This window comes from Seriola aureovittata, chromosome 18 (assembly GCF_021018895.1).
Source record: "Seriola aureovittata isolate HTS-2021-v1 ecotype China chromosome 18, ASM2101889v1, whole genome shotgun sequence".
NCBI classification, from domain to species: domain Eukaryota; kingdom Metazoa; phylum Chordata; class Actinopteri; order Carangiformes; family Carangidae; genus Seriola; species Seriola aureovittata.
This window is the reverse complement of record NC_079381.1, coordinates 8785254-8811881: the sequence shown is the minus strand read 5'-3', so window position 1 is coordinate 8811881 and position 26628 is coordinate 8785254. Positions and strand designations below refer to the sequence as shown.

General features: G+C 40.1%; 1 protein-coding gene across 1 annotated transcript in view; it reads left to right on the top strand.

Annotated features, from left to right (window-relative positions):
* The window catches only part of LOC130186849 (ephrin type-A receptor 5), a 69075-nt gene extending 46316 nt beyond the window's left edge, over positions 1-22759 (top strand). Inside the window, exons 10-19 of the mRNA XM_056404151.1 lie at positions 1657-1724; positions 3163-3288; positions 4457-4642; positions 5974-6035; positions 9820-9887; positions 9982-10123; positions 11395-11544; positions 14826-15019; positions 16176-16340; positions 17152-22759. Coding sequence (XP_056260126.1) covers positions 1657-1724; positions 3163-3288; positions 4457-4642; positions 5974-6035; positions 9820-9887; positions 9982-10123; positions 11395-11544; positions 14826-15019; positions 16176-16340; positions 17152-17263 — 1273 coding nt within the window. The 3' untranslated portion in view covers positions 17264-22759. The remainder of the gene's footprint in view (positions 1-1656; positions 1725-3162; positions 3289-4456; positions 4643-5973; positions 6036-9819; positions 9888-9981; positions 10124-11394; positions 11545-14825; positions 15020-16175; positions 16341-17151) is intronic.
* Positions 22760-26628: the final 3869 nt, after the last annotated feature.

The following is a 26628-nucleotide window of genomic DNA, read 5'->3' as shown; positions in this document are numbered from 1 at the left end:
CATGACCCTCCAGACTACGCCAGCATGCATAGACATCCAAACGCAGCACACATGTAGACACACACACACACATACGCATTGATGCATGTATGCATGAGTTAACACACACACACACACACAGACGCACACATGCAGGAAGTTGGAGGGCCGGCTGGGCACTGAGCGTGCTCAAACCTCTTGACTCAACAGATCCGGCAAAACTAAACACCCTCAGGCAGACACACATGTGCAAAACACACACACACACGCACACACACACAGACAGACTCCCCTCCCCCTGACGATCCAGCTGCCCATACCAAACCCCTCTAGCCAAGCCTGGCTTTCCTACAGAGAACCATGATGAGAAAGACTTGGACATGACTCCTGTGTGTGTGTGTGTGTGTGTGTGTGTGTGTGTGTGTGTGTGTGTGTGTGTGTGTGTGTGTGTGTGTGTGTGTGCGTGTGCGTGCGTGCGTGTGTGTGTGTGTGCGCGTGTGTGTGTGTGTTTTTTCATGTTTCGATGCACTTTTTGTCTTCAAGAACTGAAAAATTATTGACTCCTACTAAATCTGTGTTTTTACCGCTCAGAAAAAAATAGTCATTTGTGTCTTTGTTTGTATCTGTCTGCTCTGACTGTGTGTGTGTGTGTGTGTGTGTGTGTGTGTGTGTGTGTGTGTTTGCTTTCATATAGGATCAAGTTTTAAATCAATCCCCCCGTTTAATCTGGGTTATCTGTGATTACCTCTGATGCTCCTCGTCTAAATATTGACATACAGAAGCTTTTTGAGCCCATACATATGCAGACATACACCACGGCCTAGACTCACACACATCCACACAATATACAGCATAACACATGTTCTGGCCATAAGGGGAAACACAAATACGCTTGCTCAGATGCACATAAGAGAATAGGATTTGATGCTGATATATACAAAATCCAGTAGTTTAAAGAATTTTCTCTTAGGTCTTTTTTCTTTTTGTAGCAACTTGACAAAAAATATTTCATTTTGGATATGGCCTTTATCGAAAAGTGCAAGACTGTTTTCTCGCGTGTCAGAAGTCAGAGTTGATCTGTTGACAAGTGCTTTCTTGGAAAATGATACTATTTGAAAACTGCAGCCCTTTGCTTTCATCTTAAAGGCTGGTGGTTTTCAGCATTTTCAGCAATATTTTTTTGAAAACCTTGAAATGTAAGTTAACAGATCCTATGAGGAAATAAAAAGCTTATCTTGCACTTCGATCCAACTGTGATTATGTCTTGTGTTGGCCGCCGTTTGCTTTACTGTGTCCATACCATTCTATGGTATCTTTACCATGATCTCTGCCTGCCACCTTTTCTTGTCTCTGTTCGTAAATGTCACCGCTTGATTCTTTTTTAGATAAAATGCAAAAGGCCATAAAATATTTTTTGCTACTTTGTGCTAAAAATTGGAAAATTATTTACAGTCTTTGCTAAATAATGCATGTGTCAGAATGTTAAGAAAAAATAAGGGTTCTGATCACCAGAACTGCGATTCAGCCTAATTTGTTCCACATTTTTAGCAGTGAAAGTCATCAGTTTGTGTGATTGAAGAAAGTGTATTTGTAAGATGTTCTGCAAAAAATACACAACATATAACAATACTGTGGCATGATACTGATAGTAATGTGTTTTGGTCTCCTCCCTCTCAGGCGCTGCGGCTACAGCAAAGCAAAACAGGATCCTGAAGAGGAGAAGATGCACTTCCACAATGGTCACAGTAAGTTTAGAAAGCTCAAAACTATTCTGTTTATGTGTATGCATATATATATGTGTGTGTGTGTGTGTGTGTGGGCAAGTTCATCCAAAGTTTACACTACATTTACAGCAGAGGGTTCAGGCAGCGGTCACGTCTGTATGAGTTTGTCCATCCCTGTAGGGTCCACGTGCATGTGTGTGTAAACCAGTGCCGCTGACAGTGTTTTGTACTGGGAGCTACTCTTTGAATGACACACTTACAAACCTTCTCCATGGCAGCAAGTTTGGTAGAGGACGCTGATGATTTATAGGCTGTGACAGCTTTATATATTTGGCCACAGTTTTGCTATCCATCTGTTGGCACCGGAGCCGACCTTGACGGAAACATCAGCTGCTGGGAAGTCAGCAGAAATACCAAGTTTGCCAGTATGCGTGGCATACTGTCGTACTGATTTATACCATGAAAGAAGATATTTTTGAAAAAAATATGTTTTTAATTTTACTTTATGAACACAAAAGTGACTTAATGGCATCGTCTTTTTAGGATATTTAAAGGAATGAATCATTGTGTTTTGTTCTTAAGAAGCAGTAGATTTGTTAAGTACTCTCAGTAGGGGTGATGTTTTTTAAAAGGTAGAATAATCATAAAGGCCTCAGGGGTTCAATGTATTTAATCATATCAGCAACAACAATTTAAGTGACTAATTAAGTGAATAATAACAGCAACATAATTAACAACTATAATTGCTGTTGTGTTAATATAGAAATTCAGAAATGATGTTGATTATGGCTTGAAAATTTGAATAAAATCTTCCATTATGGTATACATAATATTATTTACATACAGTTGCTTTAGAAAGTATTCAGACCCCCTTTTTGTATACTTTATTATGTTGTAGGTTTAATATACAGTATATGTATAAAAGTTGACATTTTATTTTGAATACATTTTCAAAAAAATCTAAAAAACATATTTTCACTTTGTCATAATGGGTTATTGAGTAAATAGGTGGGCAAATTTCATCCATTTACAATTACATCTACAACACAGGAAACTATGCAAAAAGTGAAGTCTGAATATTTTCTGAAGCCACTGTGTATCATTATACAGAAAGATTTCTAGAAATTTACTTGAAAGCCTGTTTGTAGATAAAGTGAATGACCAGATGAGATTGAACAAGGTGTTTTATCACACTGATGGAAAATAATCCTGTAAATTCCTTAGAAAAACAGTTGAGAGCATGTACAAAAACAATTGTCAAATTTCCATTGTCTCACTAATGATTAAATATACTGTAGCAGAATTTGTAACATTTCCAGGTAGCTATAGAGAATGAGACCACTAATAGTTTTAAGTTGTTTTGCATGCATACATTGCACTGTGCATACAAGACTGACTAGATGCTAATATGTTAAAATGACATCTAAATGGTAATGATGTCATGCATATGCCTCTGCAGTTAAGTTCCCGGGGGTGCGCACCTACATTGACCCCCTCACCTATGAAGATCCCAACCAGGCGGTGCATGAATTTGCCCAGGAGATTGACGTCTCGTTCATCTCCATCGAGAGGATCATCGGCGCCGGTGAGTCAACTCACTGTGCCTGCTTTAAAGAGACACTCTTCATTCTTATGCTGAGCATCAGTTTGAGGCTGATTTGGACAAAATAATGTATCACAGAATTCATTATTGTTCGCTCTGCTCTGAACCACTGAAGTGAAGTTGTTCAGTCAAGCATGCTCAGGTAAAATCCTTTGTGAGAACACACTCGGTATACAATAACAACAGTAATGAGTCGAGACTAATTCTGATATATTGTATGTGATTTAACCATTTATCTCATTACCTCTGCCATAGTGCCTCATAATTTCTTCAACCTGCATATATCTGTCACATTCATAATTGCATGACATTTTGTAGAGGCACGCTTACAAACAGTCAATCAAGCCAAACACTGTGCCAGAAAATTCACACAGCTATACATGGTGTTTGTGCTCTGCTGACAAACATGTTGATTTGCAGCATTTGTTAGCCTCACAAACGCTCTAGCTGTGCAGCAATGACATAGGCCCTTCATTCTGACATCTCTTTATGGTTTGTAGCTACTTATATATTGTGATAATGAGCACTGAGTATTGAGTTGAGTGATGCTTGCCCACTATTTATACATACATTGATCCAAATATGCAGAACCAAAGGCAGCAGGTGTTCAAAGTAAAAATATTCTCTGTCAGGTAAGATAAGTATATTAAGTCATAGATCAACACTTAAGTCATAGATCAACAACTAGCATTAGCATTAACAGCTGTTTACTTAATAGACTAAAAGAAACACTGTTCAGCATCAAACTTTATTCCTTTATTCACCAAGAGCTGTCTCCAGTGGAGGAAAGCAACACCAATGTTTACTCTTGTTTCTATTACTTATTTTATTCTGCTGTAGTTAGCATGCTAAACAGCTAGCCCTGGCCTCTTCCACTTCACTTTTCCGATGGCAACTCACTGTCGCCTCCAATCTGCCCTGAAAACGTAGCGCTGGTCAGAGGGCGTATTATAACCTCTTTTATTATAAAGACAGTGATTGCAAGCGACAATCACCACCACCTGCTACCGGCAAGAAACCACGTTTGGCAGCAGAGAAACGTTGCAAATAGAAAAACACTATGATCTATTCAGGGTTATTTTACCATTCAACAAGAATTTCGCAGGTCAAGGTGTTGAGGCCAAACTCAAGCTCTGTCTTTTCACCTCAGGGGAGTTTGGAGAGGTGTGCAGCGGACCACTGAGGCTGCCTGGGAAAAGAGAGATCCAGGTTGCCATTAAGACCTTGAAAGCAGGCTACACAGAGCAGCAGAGACGCGACTTCCTTTGGGAAGCATCAATCATGGGCCAGTTTAACCATCCCAACATCATCCGTCTGGAGGGCGTGGTCACCAAGAGTGAGTCATCAGCGTGTCTGTATCTAGTCAGATTTGGCACTTGTGTTTTAGCTCTTTGTCTAGAGTTCAAAGTACTTCCCATAGGATTTGTAACATGTCACATTGCAGATTACTACTCATATGGCAGGTTTGCTGTGAACATATTCAGGAATCTCAAGCTCAACTTGTCAAGTTCAAGTCAACTTGTCAGACTGATTTCTTCAGTCTGAAAGCTGCACTTTGTCAGAATTTTTCAACATCCATCAAACTCAGCTATATGCCATCAATTAGATTCACATGAGCTTTGACAGCTTCAGTTGAGGTTTATCAAGCTCACTTCTGCTTTGAGTTGTACTTTGACCTTGTTCAGATTTTTTTTTCCTGACTTGCACATACAGTTGAGTCATCATTCAAGTGCTACAATAACACAATAGTCTCATATTTTTCAGAAATCTCCAATATGTTTCATTTGGCAATAATCAGCTCATAAGGACGTGTCTGAAAAGCATACAACAGCCTCACATCAGCCAGGTTCATCGTCCAAGATAACCAGATCCTACAGCAGTGCTGTTTTAATTAGTATTTTACAGCCATATAACAAACTGGCTATCAGGACTTGTAATGAGAATAATATTTATATTTATATTTATTCATAGTTCCCAGTTTATTAGCTACACCAGCTGAAACTGATACAATCTACTACAACTGTCCTATCATAAGTACTACATTAATGAATTTTATAATGCTCATTTTTGTTGATTGTATAGAAAATTCAACTTCTGAGTTGTATTGCAATATACTGACGGATGTTTCTTTGTTTTCTACTAATCAAGTCATTTTTTATGCAAAAATGCCAAATGGACAGTTTGTTGGACAAAACAAACATGAAAATTGTTGTGGACACTTTTACTTATTTTGGTAGACCAAACTTGTCTACTAGAACTCTGATAACTCGAAATAATCATCAGATTAATCAGTAATGAAAATAACAGTTAGTGCAGCTGATTGTGAGAGTAGTAGAGTGATGAAAGCAGGACTAAGTTTGAAAAGATGAGACCCAAGAAGGCCATATCGCTTTATATTCTTTGCTTGCATTGGAATTTATCTTGTCTGATTTGCCATTGTTACACTTAGATCACACTTCTTTATGCCAGTCATTGTTATAGTGTTAACAAATTTTGTAATATTCTGTATGTTTGATTAGATTTTATAAAAGCTTATAACTTGAGTTCCCCCTTTTACCCTCTGTTTAGGTAACGTCCAAGTTATTGTTCAATATAATCCTCAGATGTGTCTATTAATGCGTATTCTAGTTTTTGTTGTAAAGCGTGTTCTTATGTTTTGCTTCTCAGGCAAGCCAGTGATGATAATCACTGAATACATGGAGAATGGATCACTGGACACATTTCTCAAGGTAGGACAGGAGGGGGACAAGAACAGGAGCGATGGGTTGGGAGGGGAAAAGAAGAAGAAAAAAAATCAATCAAAGGGAATGTTTAAACTGGATGTTTGGCTTTATTAAAAGGAAATGGAGTGAGCTCTCAAACATAGATCATTGTTGTACTGAATTACTTCTGTGGACTGAAGTAAGTGGCAAACAGACAAGAGTGGAGAGCTGCTACTTGCTGATATGCCAAACTGAGAGGACAATTATCATAGAGGTGGAAAAACATTTAATCTTCTGGAAAGGGAAAATACATTTTTCAGAGCTGTTTGTAATGGAGATACACGACTGTGGGCAAAGAGGATCAGGATATGTCCACCAACCCTGTTATTATTCCAATTCAATAGCTCATCATTCTACACATTCAAGCAGAAATTAGCCAAAGAACAATATGTGATAGTTATGAGTGTTTGTGTAAAATCTTGGGTGGTGTTACACGGACATCGCTCAAGGGGAAAGCAAAGTTACTCAATACATGATATAAAACACTGAGGGGAGCAGCAATGAATAATACAGAATAATCAAAAGGGCTCTGTTCTGAGTGTGTCTACGTGGTTGAGATTTTAAAATTTCATATTTTGAAATGTTGAGTAGCCCCGGCTCTGTGACAGATCGTTTGACAGAAAATATGAAAGACATCTGAGCACTCGGGGCTTGAATCATCTCTGCACAGTCTAGACAATCTGGACTTCACTAGAAGGTGGACTGTAATGAAGAGGGAAGCTGGCAAATCTGTGAATTAAGTGATGCCTCTCCAGAGCACTTCATTCTCTTCACTGCTTACAATGGCATGATGCTCAGTTGGCTAAATCCTGCATGAAAAAAGGGCCAAACTCCTGCAGCAGATGGCTAATGGAGAGATGAAAGAAAGTAAGGTCACACAGGTGCAAGATGGTGAAAGCATGTTTCAGAAAAGAAGTTATAGAAGTTTGGGAAAGGGGAGAGCAATATGATAGTATTTGGAGGTAAAGGCATGCTTGAAAGGTGATGCAGACTGGAAAAGATCAAAAACCCGCACAGGATGTTCTCACCCAGACTGTGTGGAATGAAAGGATGCTGTGAGACAAAAGACAGAGGAAGGAGGGATGAGATATGCTATATCATCTGTGGAAACTGCTGACATGACTGTCCTCTGTGCTTCGGGGAGTGATCGTGGATGGCAAAGGGGAGGCAGAGGAGCTAGGGGACCATCAGGCGGAGCAGCACAGAAAACCCTGTGAAGTAATTACATGGATGGCTGGTGTACTGAGGCCGGTATAAATGACACAGTCATGAGAAAACCAGGGGCAGGACTGGCTCCTGGATTAGGCGTCACAGCTATGGACAATGCTCCGTAAGGCTCATAACGCACATCTTTGGCTTAACATCTCATTTCACATGTAAGTGGGATGTTCTGCTGTGGATGGATGGGAAAATTAGCTGTAGCATTGATGGAAACTGAGGTTGAAACCATGAGAGGTAGAGAAGTGTACAGCTACATCTATAGTACATGTCTTCCTGTGGAAATATAGAGAAAGGATGACAGGAAGATTGGATAGTTTGCACTTGGATTGGAAGGAGCTGAGGCTTAAACTAACAGTGAGAGCTGTCATCCGGAGAAAACTAAGAGGGACCACAGTGGAAGGGGTTTTCAATAGCAGGGAAAAAGCGCTCACTATGTTTTACTTTTTTCATTAGCATTGTAAAAAGCTAGTTACTGTTCTGAGTCAACAACACCTTCTCTTTTTTCATTAAAATTCAGCCTTTGGTAGCTGTTTATGCACCACAAAAGCAAGAGTACACATATACCTTATCACCAATTAAATTTTTACATTTGTGCATGGCAACCACAGCATGGTTATGGTGTGGTTAAAGGTGGGGATTATCATGATTTTGGCATGTATTCTATTTTTTTGAAGTTGTTCGTCTGTGATGGGATGCAAACTGCATACGTTATGTCCTGCACTGGCGCTGAATCTTTACATTGTATAAAAACTGTACACTATGGGCTGGTTGGTCAGTGTTGTGATTTGAATCAAGTTTGGCCGGTTTTCAAGGGGCTACCTACTGATCAGCATGCAATGGTGGAGAGAAACAAGAGTCTGTCCTTGGCAAAGTACCTTTGCCTTAACATAATTTTTGTGTTGGATATTGAAAGACCTAATTATGAATATAGGGGTATGGAAATTTGAAGGTCCCACAAGAGATGGTTGAGTCAGGGCTAGGAGCAAAGAATGAGAAAGTGGCTGTGACTTGCTCGAGGGAGTAACGGCTGTGCTGGAGTCTGTAGCAGAGACAGTGGTTTCATAAAACATGGTGTGACACAGAGCAGCAGAGAGCCGTGGTTTGAATTAGGGGAATCCTCAATTTCGGTTTGGGTCTGTGCATCACGAGATCCACCGACAAGAACACATGTGAATGCATGGGAGGGATGACCTGAGGTACGAAGCTGCACAGGTGATACAGGACAGGGAGAACAATAATTGGATGACCATCATTACTGATATTAGATTGAGGAAACTGTAGACATAAGTGATAATTAGCTGGAAATTATATTTCCTGCAATTAGAAGTAAATCAGAGTAAGGTGTGATAATGTGCTTAGCCTCAAAATCCACCACTGACACAAAACTGACATAGTTGGGTGTGCACAGTTGTGTTTTTGTTGCTACACTGTAGGTTACAGTAATTGGCTTTTTGGCTGTCAGGGGCTGTGTGGCTTTCATGCTACAGGACAACTTTTCAGCGACCATTAGCAGAATGCTCAGCTATATGTATGACTTCTGCAGCGACCTCGCTGCAGAGGTCATACATATCTTCTCACTTTTGCTTTTCTGTATTATCCTGCAAGCTGACCTAGTTTAGCAGGCTCCACACCTTAAAGGATGAACACTAAGTTATATGTCTTGAACTTTCATCTTGAAGTATCATTAAAGGAGCTATTTGTAGGTTTTGCTATTGCTACATAGCCAATGTTAGCGTTAACAGCTGTTTACTAACCCAACTCGTCAAGAGCTTCATCCATCTTTGCGTTTATAATACAAGAGGTTATAATACATCCTCTGAACAGCGCTACTTCTTCAGGACAGACTGCACACTACACTGACTCGGTATCGGAAAGTGGCAAGATGGGCCGACTAGGCCGAGGTTAGCTGGTTAGCATGCTAACTTCAGTAGAAGAAAAGAAGTGATAGAAATGGAAACTACAGAAGAAGGTTGCTTCCAACCACTGGAGACAGCTCTGGGCAAATAACGTTTCTTTCTTCCTTATGTTTCTTCCAGAGTGGTAAGTAGATAGCTGTTAAAGCTAACGTTGGTTATGTAGCAATAGCAAAACTTACAAATAGCTCCTTTAACTATCCTGAGCCACATTTTCAGTAAAAAACTTTCCAGACATTTTTAATGCCAAACAACATTGCAGAAGTACCCCATACATAATACATAATTGTAATGCAGTGTAGACACTAAGGGTAACCACTGCATTGCCTACATAGGTGAAAGCGCATAAAGGCCGTCATGGATCAACAACAGTTATATTGGGTGTTTTTGGCTATCAACCAAAGCAGATTAAGATCCTATGTCAAATATGGGTGAAATTATAATAATTATATCTTTTTTAGTCATATATGGTTTCATATTTATATTGCTATATTATTTTTACCTGATATGTGATATTTTATCTCCCATTCTGTCCCCATCCTCCTATTTTCACTGTTCACATCGACTGTATAAATGTCTATAATGTCTTTCTCCTGTTTATCTTTTTGTATCTTTAGAAGAATGATGGTCAGTTCACTGTAATTCAGTTGGTTGGTATGCTGCGTGGCATCGCATCAGGCATGAGGTATACATACCAGTCCACACAAACACACAATGCATTACTGAGCACATCATTAGGGCAAAGTGTTTAATCGTCTCCTCTGTGCTGACAAATTCAGGTACCTGTCTGACATGGGTTATGTCCACCGTGATCTAGCAGCTCGTAACATCCTGGTCAACAGTAACCTTGTATGTAAAGTGTCTGATTTCGGCTTGTCCCGAGTCCTGGAGGATGACCCGGAGGCTGCGTACACCACACGGGTAAGACTGCACATGTTTGTGTGTAAGCAATTGTTTTGTCCCAAAGATATTCAATTTACAATGATATAAAAACAGAGAAAATCTGCAATTTCTCATATTTAAAAGCTTGAAGTAGTAAGTTTGGCAATTCTGCTTCATAAATGACTTAAGTAATCAATCAATTGTCATCAATTTTCAATCAGCTATAAGCGATTAATCAACTTATTGTGATTCAGAACTGGAGTGAGAGAGAAAGAGGAAGGTACATCTAGAGGACAAGCTGTTGTGTCTTTGAAGGCATTTATATTTAATCCAGTGTGTATCTCTCTGTGTGCACAGCGATAGTGGTATTTTAAACTTTGGATTAAATGGGAAAGTGTTACACAACAGAGTCTTGCTCAAACCAAATACACATTCTTGCATACACACACACGCACAGACGTCAGCAGTGGGTTTTAAATTGAGCTGTGTGTCCCAAGCTGAGTGGCGTCCTGTCAACCAGAGACGGGCTGCTTCCTGCAGGAGGAGGGCCAATTAGTACTCGGCTCAGTTTCCGCAACACTCAATTAGCACCGAGTCTTGCTGCCTTAGCGCCAAATATCCTGTCACTCACCTCTCACTGCCAGGCCACATCACTTCTCGCTCTCTCTCCCTCTCTCTGTCGTGCTGCCTGGCTCTCTTTCCCTGACAGAGCAGTGAGAATAACATAATTCACACCCTTCAAATAATCAGACCCTGAGATATCCTGCTGCTGTGTTCATCAATACTGCATCAAGCTAATTTCGCAACTCATCAGCTGAAAACACATTTTCCTCTGGAACTCAGCAGTCATCCTGTGAACTTTACTATCTTTGCAATGAAAGCGCAATAATGAAGACGGGGAAAAGGCGAAGAGGAATCTCAGGCCCCCCGACAGTTAGGGCAGGAAATTTGTAAGAGAAAGTGAAACTTGGTATAATGAATGTGTTGCTAAATTGGTGTTCATTAGTGTAATTGTGGGTTGGACCACATGTGGCAGAAGTGTCTCAATTAAGGTCTGTTCTTGGTTTCCGTCTTTGTGTAACAAAAGTAAAATTTCTGAATGACTGCAGCTGTATCTATACACCGGAAGGTCATTTGCACAAGTGTGGCACTGAGCTGTTGTCGAAGTAAACATATCAAGGTTATTTATATCTGCTCTATAGCTGCTCAACATGTGGAAAGTATTTCAGCCTTCACAGAGTTTAAATTTTCTACACCAGATTTCTTTGAATCCACTGTCACCTCTTAAATGTTCTTTTATTTTGTCACAGGGCGGGAAGATTCCCATTCGCTGGACAGCTCCAGAGGCGATCGCATACAGGAAGTTCACATCAGCCAGCGATGTGTGGAGTTACGGGATTGTCATGTGGGAAGTGATGTCATATGGAGAGAGGCCCTACTGGGAGATGTCCAATCAAGATGTAAGTCTGAAGTGACATTGTTATGAAATCACTTTTGTCCATCCTATAACTTTTGTCTTGTTTTGATTTATTCACAATTCAACCACCAAGTGAAACTATGTTTTTCATGCAAATTATGCAGTGTAAATGTAGTTGTTGCTCTGGAGCCTGATCATTTCACATTATCTTCATCAGTGGGTGGAGTTTGCTCAGTTGTCATGGTATTGTAGATATTTTTAATACTTTGTTTGTCTCATATTATACCGTTTGTTTAATTTGTATAAAGGTGTACACAAGGTGTGAAAACGACTAGCCTATTAGCCGTTTTTACATTGGGAAGGGGTTATGCGCCAGATTATTTCTTGGCTGCAACCAGTAACTTCCTGGACTGGTTGCCTGGCAACTGCCCAGACCCAAGAAATAGTCCAGCACATTAACGCTCAAAAACAGCAAATTGTTGTTTGTACACTTTTACACAGGTTTTTATTAGTTTGTCTTTGTATGGATTAAATAAATGAGAGTTAATTCGTTAATTAGTGAGCTTTAGAGGTGCTGACAGGTGGATTTTCTCACAGCAGAGCTGTTTCTCACTGTTTACTTTGTCTTTGAGGCAAGCTAAGCTACCCAGCTACTAGCTTCATTTTTAGCAGACAGCAGCTTTATGATAAATATCATCATCAACCTTCGGCCAGCCTGAGAATAAGTAGACAGTATGTTAACACAGCCCATGATAGATTTCTGATGATGGGTATCTTGATATTTGTTTCATGTTTACCTATTTAAAGCATTTCTGTGTAATCTACTGTTTTTAAGAGTATAGAGGTATGCCATACATATGTCACAATTAACACGATGAATAAAATACTGTAAATGTAGGTCTATACTTTAACAGCATAAAATCACTGATATTTTTGTCATTTAAGTATAAGGTAAGTATTTAGAGAGATGGTGACATCAAAAGAAAAAGACATGTAGGCAAAATATACATGTTGGGAAACATACGTGTCAGGAAGCTGAATGGACTTGTGATAGAGAAGGCTCTGTAGGAAGCCTATTATTGTAAATCTATTACTGCAAAGTGTGGACAATAACAGTGAACACGGTGGGATGTAGAGAAAGGTGTGCATAAGCAAAACAGTGAAACAGATGAATACACATGGAGGTGCAGTGCTAAGCAGAAAAATGTGGCAGGGAAAATAACCAGCTTGCCTCAGCTATAGATTACCCATAAGTCTTTAAAGTTTTTAGTTCACCTCTGAACAAAATGCAAACGTTGATTTCCCAATTACACCTTTATTTTTGTAATTTTTTAAATATTTGGCCAAATATAAAATTGTTAACTTATACATAAGTGTGAGTTAGCTCTACTCAGCAAGTACCAAAATGACCTGCATGCATCTGTTCATTGGAGAGGAGAGGGAGAAAAAGTTAGTTGGAGAAGATGAGGGTGATGAAAACAGAAGGAGAGGGTAGCACCTCTTTTATAGTGCGGCCTGGAGGTCATTTTAATGGAGAGATCTGCAATCGTGTCACATGGCGATGAGTGAGAATGTAGCATTTGATTCCGACACCACACACATGCACTCGCTTCCCACCCACAGACGCACACACACACACACACACACAGGAAACATATGCACGCACAGCCCTCCAGTGACCTCTTCATCCCCTGCTTCAGACCCCTCCCTCCTCCTTTTGGTTATTAGGCTGTCTGTCTCGAGAAGGCTAGAGACAGGGAGGAGTGGAGAGGAGAGGAGGATGAGAGGAGAGGAGAAGGCGTTTGATGTTTAATTGAAAGCGTTATGCTGGATTTTCTCTGATCTGCGCAAGAAAGTGCAGGCTCTCACACTCTTTCTCAAAGCTCTCTCCTTCTGTTTCCCATTTCTCTCCCTTTCCTCCTCACTTCTTTCTCCCGTCCTCTCTTTTGTCTCTCAAAAATGCAATCTCTGTACTCTTTCTTGCCTCTCGTTCGCCTTCTCCTTCTCTCAGGTCTCATTTTCTTCCTCTGATCTCTCCTCCCTGCCAGTCTGCTATGTGTAGTTCTTCTCCCTCTCAGCACCCTGCAATGATTTGATGCTGCGCTACTCTCTTTGGTGTGCGTACGTGTGCTTTCATGCACGCATGTGTACTGGAGCACTATCACGTCTGTCTTTTGTGTGAATTTGACACAAGTAAAGGCTGTCGTGAACTCAACAAATCAATTCCCTGCAGTGTCTTGCACTGGCAGAACTAGGCTGAAAACTCGAGCCTGCTTTCCACTGCAGGGTCCGACAGAGAAGAGCCGGGGTTTATTTATTATTCATCTAACTAACACACACACAAACACACACACACACACCCCCAAAAAAAATATATTTCTGTGATTCAGTGCTGCATCTTGTTACTTGAGGAAATGATTAACTGGGCTATGCAGCATATTAAGTAAACAAATAAAGCTTTTTACTTTGTTTATCCTCGCGAGGGGGTTCGTTTTTGTGCGCCAGTTTCATGGAGGTTAGTAGTCTAGGGTCAGATAGAGAGCAGGAGCATCCCTGGATCGAGTATCAGAATTCAGGATCTCACTCTGGAGTCGTCAAAATAGAAGTAACATTGCCGAGCTGAATTTGTCACGGTGCCGTTGTGGAAAAGTTATTACTTGTCTAGGTGTCAAAGCAAAGTTGTGTCCTCTCCACACCCTGTCTCATTGTCACTTTCACACTTTCGTCATTCTCTCGTTGTCAAAGCAGCTCGAATCATTAAGCAAGACTCGGTAACTCCACTTTTTAATACATGCTTCAGATATTCAGTTTATATGAGCTGTTCGGGCTCTTATGCCAGCAAAGGGTTAAATGCTCAGGAGGACTCAGCTGATGATGAGTCTTCCGTGTAATATTGGTGGGTGAGATGGTGATGATGACAATATTGTTTTAACCATTAATGGGGTGATGATGGTTGCAGGTTCAGTGTTATGCTGTTGCTGATGTACATTGTTTTATGTGAGCCTGTATATCAGGTTTAAGCCAATGGTTTTAGCCAATGGTTTGCATCTTATTTGTAATGTGTTTTATTATGTTTTAAGTCTGTATGTCCTGTGTTTTGTGTTCTGCTGTCACTGGTCTCCAGCTGCTAACCCTCACTCTTTCATACTGCCAGTGTTAATTGGGCATTACTCTGTCACTCTTTCCCTCCATCTCCCTCCTTTTTTTACTACTACTACTACTACTCCTAAAGTAAGGATTTTTGGGTCCCTCAGACTGTTCCTGAGGTGTTGTACCCCGTCATGGCTTTTGACAAGACTGACTTCTCCCTTTATCTATCTGCAGGTAATAAAAGCAATAGAGGAGAGCTATAGGTTGCCGGGTCCTATGGACTGCCCTGAGTCTCTGTACCACCTAATGATGGACTGCTGGCAGCGAGAACGCAGCAACCGCCCCAAGTTTGATGAGATTGTCTGTCTACTAGACAAACTCATTCGCAACCCAAGCTCATTAAAAAAGCTGGTCAACTCTTCACACAGGTGGGAACTCACACCACAGAACAAACAACGTATGTGTTTGGACAGTTTGAACTCGCTACTTTTTTTTTTTTTTTTTTAAAGAAAATCTACTTCCAGAATTGACCGATGTTGATTTTGAAGGCCAACACAGAAGCTGATATTTTTGGATGTAAAGAATAGATGACCGTCAGTTACGCATGAATATGAACATTTTCTTAAATTTAGACGTGTGTCGACCAAGGACATGAAACCTTCAGCGACATTTTTTCAGTCTTGAAAATGCATTGTGTTTTAATTGACCCATTCTTTCTTAAGTAAATCAAACCCAGCACAGCAAGCTAATAGACTCATCATCGTTCAGTGTGTGGACGCATAATTAAATCAGGAAGGACGTCGTTTCTGACAGCTGCATACCAGCAAAGAAGAGCAGAGAAATAAATGAAAGTGGTTTGAATTTCTTAAAATTGCACATTAGTCTGAATTGTATTCAGTGGGGTCTCCTTTGATTATCCTAACATTTGAACATTCAGTTAGTATTTGCCCACTATGCACATTCATTGCGTTAGTGTATAATGGCTTGAAATTGTTTTAAGTGCTCTGAAGCACACGTTTAGTCAGACACCGTCATTAGCTTATTTTCTTTGCAGAGATAATGAAATAATGTGAGATGTTTCGTTCTCCTCTCTCTTTTCCACTTACACACACACCAGCACACACAGGAACCCACTTAATGAATCATTGCCATATCTAACAGCCCATGCAATAACATATGACAGTTATTCAGATTAAAGGGACACCAACAGCTCTTGTCCCACATGACAGTCCATTCTAGCTATAGCGTGGAGAATATTGTTTGCTAGCATGAACATTTCTGCTTGATAGCATGGAGAGCTCTATTTTTTAGCATGAAAAGTGAGCTGAATGACAAAGAGCTTTGCGTGATGGTGCATAACTAGCATTATGAAGCCTCACTGGAAGCTGTCAGGAGCTAAACACTGAGCTTCAAAATGCAGTCGATCTCCCAGTGAATCCCATTTCTTTACATTTCTGATAATGATGTGAAACACACCAACAATGAGGGATAGTGTTTGAGAAAATACACGTATAATCTTGCACGTTAATCTGATCGCTGTCCCACTCTGTTTTGTACTGTTCTTTTTCTCTCTCCACGTAACAGGGTTTCCAACCTGTTAGTGGAGCATGCCAGTGTGGAGGGGGACTGCAGCACCCGGACAAAGACTGTAGGGGAGTGGCTTGACTCCATCAAGATGGGTCGTTACACTGAGCTCTTCATTGAAGGAGGTTACTCTTCGCTGGAGACAGTGGCTCAGATGACATCAGAGTAAGGCCACTTGTATGCAAACGTGTGCAGGCGTCACAACATGTATCCACGCAGATAACTTTGGTTTTATCCCCTCAGATTTGCAATCTGTAAGATTTCTCACCCTTATGCAATAACAGCAAATGGGATTTTGTTCGTAGCGCTAACAGGAGTGCAACATTATATTAAAAAACATTTCAACAGCAAAATCTTCCTGTTACTCAGGATAAGCCACAGACCTCACTGTCAGCATTTTTTGTAGACTATTTCTTCACTAGAATGTCATCCTTACAAATACTTTGGGTGGTCTGACCAGTTAAAGTTCAAAATGTAGTAAAATAACCTGACCCAGACTCAAATGGCAACAGTCAAATATGCAACATAGTTTTAATGGCCCTCCCTGTAGCACATACAAAACTGAACTGATTGTCATTATTATAAGTGTTTTTCTTTTTCAGTTTGAAGAGCAATGAATATTGTCACTAAATGTCGTGAAGAGCAAAGCAAAAATGAGAATGCAGGATTTATCGCAGGGTTGCAAGCCTGTGAAAAATGTTCTAAAAATCCAGCACTCTTAATAGAACTGGGAAGCTGAGTAAAGACAGAGATAGCTGCAAAAAATACTTAACCCAGGGAGTATGACAAACACTACTATATTAGTATTCTAACAGTTTTTTTAAGTGCTTTAATCAGACTGAGGTTTGTGACGATACAAACAGACCTTATATAGAAGCATCTTTTTAAAGAAAGTTTAAGTGCAACCATACATTTCTGTGTTTGGTAGGTGACTGTTTGATAAATAAGGGTCTGTTGTTTGTTTTCTGTTTTCCAGGGATTTGCGGAGAGTAGGCGTCAATCTGGCCGGACATCAGAAAAAAATCATCACAAGTATTCAGGAGATGAGAGTCCATATGAACAACACCAACTCTACTGTAAACATCTGACGCATTTTGTACAGGCACGCACACACCCACACGCACACCCACACTCACACTCACACGCACACATATACACATGCACACAATATATGGACCTAGTATGTGACGATTTACTGTTGGACCTAGAGCGGCTTAGCACTTTCTACGGACAAGGACACCGAGTGTTTATGGATCTGAGCTGGAGGATCCACATTTTTGTGGTTCTTGTGTGTGGAGTTCGGTTGTGGTGTCACTCGGGATATTTGACATTGCAGCGCTAAAACCAAACTGAACTGAACTGAGTGGTGCTAGACGAAGGGAAGATGGTGGTGAGATAAATCAACCGAACTGCATTAAACCCAAGTGAAGACTTTTCATTCTAATTATTCCATTTGTGTGAATCTTGGGGATTCTGATATCTTGTGCACTGTTTGGATTCTCTCAGATCGGGCGTGAAACATAGACTGCAGATCTGGCTCTGAGAGCAACCAGCACTTTTTGGCTGTATCACAAACACGGGAGTTTCATGCAGCGGGCTCAAACTGAAATTTTTCAGCCTGTCTCAGGAGATCTGAGCCCAGCGGATCTGAACAGGACTGGCTTATTCTCTGGCAGTTTTCTCTGGAAGTACAGTTCCGTCAGGCGTCATTGAAATGAACACCACTCTCAGGCAGTGTAAACATGTAATAATGGCTCAAGAGCAAAATCTTTAGTTTCAATTTTTGCTTTGCCATGTTGATGTGCTTAGGGCTTTGTTTTCCTGTCTCAGGCAGGTCTACATGCCACAAGACTGGTGTAATCCAGCTACACAACTCATGGAAGGTCCAGACTCATATTCAGCACCATATACTTCATTAGCCTTTCAAAGCAATGCAAGACAAGAGTACATAATGCAACTTTCATTGTATAATAATTGGGTCTTGAGCCTATAAGAAAAGAGTGAAAAGATGCGAGGCTTTAGGCTCTGAGATACTCTCTACATCTGTTCTTCTGGCTGAATGTATAGCACTACAGAGAATACAATGCTCAGTCGCAGCATCAAACTGTTATAGTTTGATATGTAAATGCTGTCAAATATGGATAGAATGTGGCAATAGAACCATTCTGCTCCTTAAAACCAGCTTCTGAATGAAGCTGCAGATTGTATAAGAGTCTCAGCTGGTCTTTTTTTTTTTTTTTTTTCTGTAAAATCTGTACAAATCTCCACGAAGATCTTGATGAGTTCCTACAGAACTCACTCAGACCATTCCTTCTTATACTTGATGTTTCACTTATGTTTTCATGGAAATGTCGGTCCGATTCTGAGGAACCTTCATGTAGGTTCTAGCAACATCGCAGATCAGTCGCACAGCTTCACTGAGAGTCTAGCAGAACTGTTTACTGAGATTCAACTGGAACCTTCTTTTCAGACATTATTGCATCCTTCACCCAGATACCGGAGAACCTTCATTAAGATTCCGATGAACCTTCACCCAGGTTCTAACGGGCAACATCGGACATCTATACTGAACAGTCACACAGGTTCCAATGGAAATATCACATCATTTTCAAAGGCACATTTAGCAGGATTGATGAAATATTCAATCCGATGGAAGTCCAAGAGAATTCAGTCGATCCTGGTGGAACCTTTTAATGGAACTGCTACTTAGATTCTCGTGGAAAGGAATGGGACTATTTACTGATATTCTAATGGAACCTTCACTCAGATTCTCCAGAAACCTCTACTAGGATTCCAATGCAGCCTTCACTCAAGAGTGCACTCAGATCTTCATGGAGCCTTCACTTAGAACCAATAACCTTCAGGTACCGCAGAGAACCCTCAACAGTCTGTTCAGTTCACCATGCTGCAGAGTCTGCCTGCCCCACACATCTGCCACACCACAATAAACCTCACTCTAACAGGACTGCTGAAAATAAGGAGGCAATATTGATCAACTTGATAATCATTTATTTATTTATACCTGTTTAAAGAAATGAGCAAAAATGATGTAAACCGTTTGTGTTTCGTCATAATACTCTCTTGGACTACTGAGCAGCTCAGCCTACACGTCTTTCATGTATATAATGTATTATATATTTAAAGCAGGGAGCATCGTTCTTCTGTCCACCATCACGTGGACAGGTTGGTATTGATCAAGCATCTCAGAGTAGTATACATTAGTAAATAGTGACAATTATTCTAAATCAGCATTCCTGCTACTTGGACATGGGCCACTGTCAGGTGGGGGCAACCAGCACATCTGTCTCCAACTAAGAAGGCCCGAATGGGTATGCAGACAGATCAAATATTCATATTATGTTGTTGGTGATTGTGTTTCATTTCAAGTTTTGGTGAAGACCTATACATATTTTCAGTGGGCCTCTCCAAAAGCAGGAGCAGTATGCACAGGGATTGATATATGAACCTCTGGTGTATGGTATGGTTTAAATTTATACAATGATGTCAATGATCAAGCCCTTGCTTTACTTCTCTTTGGTATGGTATGTTATACATCACTACTCAGTGCTTTATTGCTAAAACTTGACCCTTTTCACCATTGTGTTCACCTAAAGCAGAAACTGAGTTCTGACATTAGATATATATCCTCTTTTCAGATGACATGCTAATATTTTTCTTGGTTATACACAGTGTACTGCTAGTGCTGTGGCGTTAAGAGCGGAAATGAAATGAGATTGTAAAGTTAGTTTTATAAGAGGTGGCATCACCTGACTGTATGAAAAGCATAGAAAAGCACACAAGAAGAATGTAAGGTTTTAAAGGGGTATTTCACTATTTTTAGAGAACATGTTTGTCTTTTAAACACTCAGACCTCCCTCTGAGTTCAACTAGTAAGTAAGTGAAAGGCCTGGTTATCTGCTGGTAGAAAGTCGTCTCACTTGGCGCTCAAGCTTTTCCCGCATGGTGTCAAGATCAAGATCATACTTCTTGACTGGTTTCATAAAAGAATGCGAGTGGGGAATGGTCACAATTGATATTCACCACAAGTATGTGTTTTTAAAAGTCAAAGTGTTCTAACAGAGTGAAGATTTGCTTGTCAGATAAATATCTGCATAGTCTCTTTAGTCTACATTTATCACTTTGCAGGCTCGGCTCAAGTATTAATATGCTATATTGTAGAACAGTTGCCATTTGGAACATTCAATCTGTGGTTTTGTACCTTTTTTTGAACCACAGCATACTTTTTTTATTGAAGCAGCTCTTATTTTTGTCTGAAAAACTGCAACACATTCTTTTGGCAGTAAAACATGTATATATGTGGACTATTGTGGCTATGCAGATCTGTAATTTTGGGGGGAAATGCATCAGTAATATGGTGCACTTTTTATAGTAGACAATATAAGGCATGTACAGCGAAAGTAATTGGACTGGGTGCTTTTAATTTACTACCCAGCATGTTTTCAATTAAAGTTTCCTCAGTCGTATGAATACCACAGGCATTTGATGATGTTTCACAGTGTTTTGATCCTTCCAAAATTTCATGTTATTGGCTTTTTACAACCACTCTTTTCAGTTAAACTTTTAACTTAAAAAACTATGCCTGGGGCATGAACAATTGGTGAAAAGTACACCCTTATAAGTGCCTCTCATCTTTTGAGCACCGTTATTTCCTTCCCCGCCAAAATGCTATGCCCCTGTCGTGCCCCAACTTTCTACAGTATGTATTTACTTTTTGCCAACAATATCTACAGGCAATAAGAAGAATGTCAGACAATGTGTATGTTGGAACTAATTTAATTTGCACTTTATGAGAAATCTGTTGCCCTTTTGTTTGACTAAAATGTCTATAGATGACTAACTTTTTAGCGTCAAAGTTTTTCTTAATAATTTACTATATACTTGCCATAATTAATGTGTGCCCTGATGCAGATTATATCACTACATTTTCTCAATGCTTCCCATGGTGTAAAATTTGACAGTTAAGCACAAGGCATTGGTAATATTTTTAAAAACAAATCAAAGCTATATATATGGAAAACTAAAGCATCACTGATGTAGAGCACCATTTCCTCGTGTACGGCACAACTATACACCTTCAGAACGCAAGCACAGGGTTTTACAGGAATCTTTTAGGACAGTGAGCAGATGATAAGATTTTATACAGGAGGTCAATAGCACTAGCCCTCGATGTCAACAAACTTCCGTCAGACATTTTGTCTTGACAGTATTTGTGGCGTTTCAGCATTACCACTGATGAGTAAAAAAAAAAAATTAAAAACAGGTATTGATTTGTTTCACCTTTGAAATGGCATGATTTTATCCTGGCCATGTCTTATAAAGTAATTCTCATTTAGCAGGAAGAAACAAAGCACAGCAAACCAGCAAAGACTTGCAAAGATTTATTGATGTGTTGTTACTCTACAATGACTGTCAGCTGGAACTCCATTAGCCATGCAGTGAAGTGTGTATGCAGGAACGGTTTTTGTAAAGTCAAATTAAAATACATGACACATTTGGTGTAACATTTGAACCAACAACTTTGTTCTTTGAAATGGATTTTCAGAAGAAGGGAATCTCATTCATTTACACCAATATACACAGAGAGTTCTTGCGTATTACATTGGGGTTTGTTGAAATTGGCTCCATCAAAGCACTGCATAAATCGTTGGTTTGACTGAATTCTAGTAAATGTACAAAAGCAATACCCGATACCTGATATTTTGGTTTGAAGACACTTAATCGTGATGAAAAACATGTTTTTGGTGTCTTTGAAAAACTCCAGGAATAAAGCAGAGAAGTGGGCGGGGTTATATGTTGGGCCAGGGTTCAATAGCAACAGTCCTAATGTTTTCTTTAGTCAGTGATAATAATTTTAACTAGCAGTCTGAGAATTTCAGATACTTAGATCATATGGTTTTTTTGGTTTTTTTTTTGTCAGTTGAATCATCAGCTCAAAGAGCAAATGTGCAGATAAAGATAATGTTACAAGACTTTCTACATCCACAGTCTTGTTCCTGGTTGCCCCAGGATGTTTGGAATACGTTTGAACTGATCTTTAGCCGACATCTTCATCATAACAATGAGGTGTGTGGGAATTGTAATATTGTGTGCCATTTGACAAATCACATTGAGGCAAATAAACCCTTTTTGTAAAAAGTAAACTTTCAAATGCAAATTTGCAATGGGAAAGATACTTCTGTTACCAATGGCTCCGCCCACTTTGCAACTGCATAGTTAACTTCTCAGGAAGTGGAAAATAGGTACATTCATTGGGACATGACACATGTGGTCTTAGGGAAAAAAACATGCAGTTTTCACTCAAAGTGTCAACATACAAAAGCAGGTATGCAGTTATTAGGTTTTCCCCATGTCAAAGACGATGATCATTTTATCGGTAACTCACACATAAGGTTTTAAACAATTGAATAACTGTTTTGTGATTCATTGAAAGCACAGTAAAAATACTTAGCTATTGATGTGCTATTGGTTTGTCTTTGAGACTGTCATGTATTATGTTTGTGTTGATGTTTTTGTAGTGTGTTATCAAATTCTATATTTTTGCAATAAAACTTTTAAAAAATCAACTCCTGATGTCAGATTATCTGATTACCTAAGTAGCAGTGCCAGTGCATGAGACAGAACATACAGCAAAAAAATGCACTACACAATGTCTTCGGCCATTTTAGCATGTTAACATCATGCCTTTAGTGGTGGTAAGGTTAGTCTGTTGGTCACTGTTCTACCCCTTTAGTCCAGAGGGAAATATCTCAGCAACGAATGGATGGTCACCAGAGGTTGAATCCATGACTTTGGTGATTCTCTGACTTTTCGTTTAGCACCTCATTGAGGCTGACATTTGCACAGCTGTTGGAGGGGTTGCTATGTAATTTTCAAACTTCCTCAGGTTGAATTGAAATAACTTTGGTGATGAACTAATTTTTTTTATTCAATGTAATTATCAGGTCATATATTTAATTTCTTTTTCATTCATTTATTTTTATTTCTTTGTTGGATTTATTTTTTTTACAATACAATATTCCTTTCAATCACAGCTGTAGGCTACTTTGGTAATAGTTAATGCTGGCCATCTGTCCCCCTGATGGCTTTTGCAAGTTTAATATGAACTGAGTTTACACTGGTACATACTGCCTCTAGGAAACGGCTGTATACCTGCACTCTGTAGTCCAACATCACAAAAGCTCTTGCAATCTCCCATCTACTGGGCTTTTATATGTTACCGAAATAAATGCCTGTCGTATATGTATAAATAGTATAAATAGTTGTAACCCTTTCTTTACCTTTACCATAGGCAGGGCCCTGTGTTCATTACTTTTATTTCCCCCTTGTGTTTTTTAATTAAGCCCTTTAAAATCAGTGACTCAAAATTAAACTCTTTTCCTTTTTACCTGGACTTCTTACCATAAATTATGTATTATAACTACTAGGTATCACAAACAACTTCTCTCACATTAGATACATTTATTAACTAAAACGAAAATAACGACCCTCCAGGAGGATATACTTTCACAACTTTTAAATGACCTTTACTCTTTTAACAATTCTTATCTCAGTATAATGAAATATTTCCTTTGTTTTTAATTCAACCTATAACACACATATCTATGAAATACCTTTTGTTTAACAGTGAAATATAATAGGTTAGACTAATGGGCCCACACACTCACACTCTCACATTCACACAAGCCGGCAAAAATGTCAAGTAAAGAAATAACCCCACGTTGCAGGCCTGTAGGAACTCGGGATCGTAGAGGCCAAAACAGGTAGCCGCTTCACTCTAGCCGAGCAAAAACAATGGCGAATACTCACAGTTTATAGCAGAGTTCGAGTCACAGTGTCTGTAGGGTGGCGGGAAGAGAATGATGTGCAGAAACACTAGCCGAGTTGAAGCAGTAGCCGAGCTGAAAACTCGCAGGTTGCATGCTCCAGATCCACCAACCAGGCAGACCAAACCGTCTCGCTCCCTCCACTAGTGGTCCTTAGCTGACATGAAGAAAAATGTCCTTTCTCCCTCGGGAAACAGACATGGCCGCAGGTGGACTCCTAAAGCTCCTCCTGAAGACGAACTTTTGCAGCTAGCAGGAGAAATACCTTTTTTCCTCCGGCGCTTCACATGAACAATTGTCTCTCAGTTTTAGACTCTATTTTCTACAGCCTCAACTGTTACGACAACTCCAAAACTTATACTTTTACAACTCTTTTTACATCCCGTTTCTTCTTTTTCTGCCGCTACAGCTCTCCTCCTGCTCCTCGTCTCTTTTGCGCTCTCGCTCCCTTTTTTCTATTTGTCCCGCCCCTTTTCCAATTACAACACAGCAAAATCACATGACTTTACAAACAGCCAATCACCTTTAAAATAAAATAAACAAGGTAAGTTGTGCTCTCTCCCCCACAAGGTAACACACAGAAGCACATGTATTTACTCTGCAACCTATCTATTTAAAGTGATACACTCATTCTTCATATCAAACTCAAAACCTCAATCAAAATACACTCATCTTGAAACACAATATGAACTTTTACCATCTCAAATTATTATTACAATAAGGCCAGGGTGTATTAAAACAACCTAGGGCTACATCCTCCCCCATTTAAACGTCTGAATGTCCTCATAAGACTTATCAACAATGCTTTTAAATACTAGAATTATGTGTATGACTTCCAAAATGGAATTTAGGAGTAGTGTGGAAAAGTTACTTGTAGTGTTCCAATTAGTTTATGTATCAAAGCTAATTTGAATCACCATGCCTTTATAAGTTATAGTCACAGGTCTGTCTGTAGGCTCTCCGAGTTGGTCATAGCTGAGGCGTAGGACAGGTTTCACCTCTCTTCTAGCACGGGAGTCAAGGGAGGAATCAACACTCACAGCCGAGGTGCTAGGTACAGGGACGTCTCCCTCTCCTAGCTCTGTGTCCACCACAGAGTCTCGGAGTGAAGGTGAACATTCTCTCAATTGCTCTGTTGCTTCCTGAGATTCAACTACAGTGTCCTCCTCTGCAGGTAACTCATGAATACTGGAATCAGCACTAACAGCAGTGTCTTGTGAGACTACAACATCTCTTTGCTCAAATTCCAGACCTTGCGTTCCCATGCAGTTATCAAGCGTCCACTGGGGCAAGTAATATCCTTCTTCTCCTTCAGACTCTGAATTCCAGTCCTCTGGACTGAGAGGCTCTGATCTTTGTGTCTGACTTTCACTGTCCTTGCTTGCTTTCTGTGCCCGAGTCACTGGTTTACTCATTTGTGCTTTCCTCTCGGGTAGAGTGGACATCCTCACTAAGTAACCAATAGGCAGCAAGTGGTCTCTATGCATAGTCTTCACAATGCCTGTCCCCCTCTCTGGTTTTACACGATACACAGGGAGATTGGGTAACTGGGCCAGGACTACATAGGGGAGTGAATTCCATCTGTCCTGCAGCTTGTGTTTTCCGGTGATGCCAAGATTCCGAACCAGAACCCGATCACCTTTCTCCAGGATCTGATTTCTGACTCTCATATCATACAGTCTCTTATTTCGTTCATGGTTTTTGGATGCTGCATCAACTGCTAGCTGGTAAGCTTTCCTTAGTTCTTCTCTCATGTTAGCCACATAGTGGTGATGCTGTAGACCATCAACATCCTCTGATCCAACACCAAAGCACAAGTCGACTGGAAGTCTGGCCTCTCTGCCATACATTAGAAAATAGGGCGAGTACCCTGTGGCGTCATTTCTTGTGCTGTTATAAGCATGCACTAGCAAGCTTACATGTTGGCTCCATTTTGACTTCTTGGCTGGATCAAGGGTCCCTAGCATGGACAATAAAGTTCGATTGAATCTTTCAGGCTGAGGGTCACCCTGAGGATGATATGGCGAGGTTCTTGATTTGCGGATGCCAAGCATAGTTAAGAGCTCTTTTATGACCTTACTCTCAAAATCCCGACCTTGATCGGAGTGGATGCGAGCTGGCAGTCCATAGTGTACGAAGAACTTTTCAACAAGGACTTTTGCTACAGTTAGAGCTTTCTGATCTTTTGTAGGAAATGCCTGAGCATACCTAGTGTAATGATCAGTGACGACCAGCACATTTGCTATGCCCTTGGAATCAGGCTCGATGGCAAGAAAGTCCATACAGAGCAAATCTAAAGGACCAGTACTTGTAATTTGCTGTAAAGGGGCAGCTCTTTTTGGGATTGACTTCCTTGCTACACACCTTCCACAGTTCTGGATGTACATGGCAATGTCCGAGGCCATTTTAGGCCAATAAAAACGGTCCTTGATAAGCTCTGTGGTTCGCTCCATGCCGAGATGACCAATGTCATCATGCATGGCCCTAAATACCATAGGTCGGTATTGAGCAGGCAAAACCAGCTGGCTCACATCTTTTCCTGACGATCTTTTAATGACTCTAAACAAGAGGCCACGCTTTAACTTGAGTTTAGCGCCTTCTCTTAACAT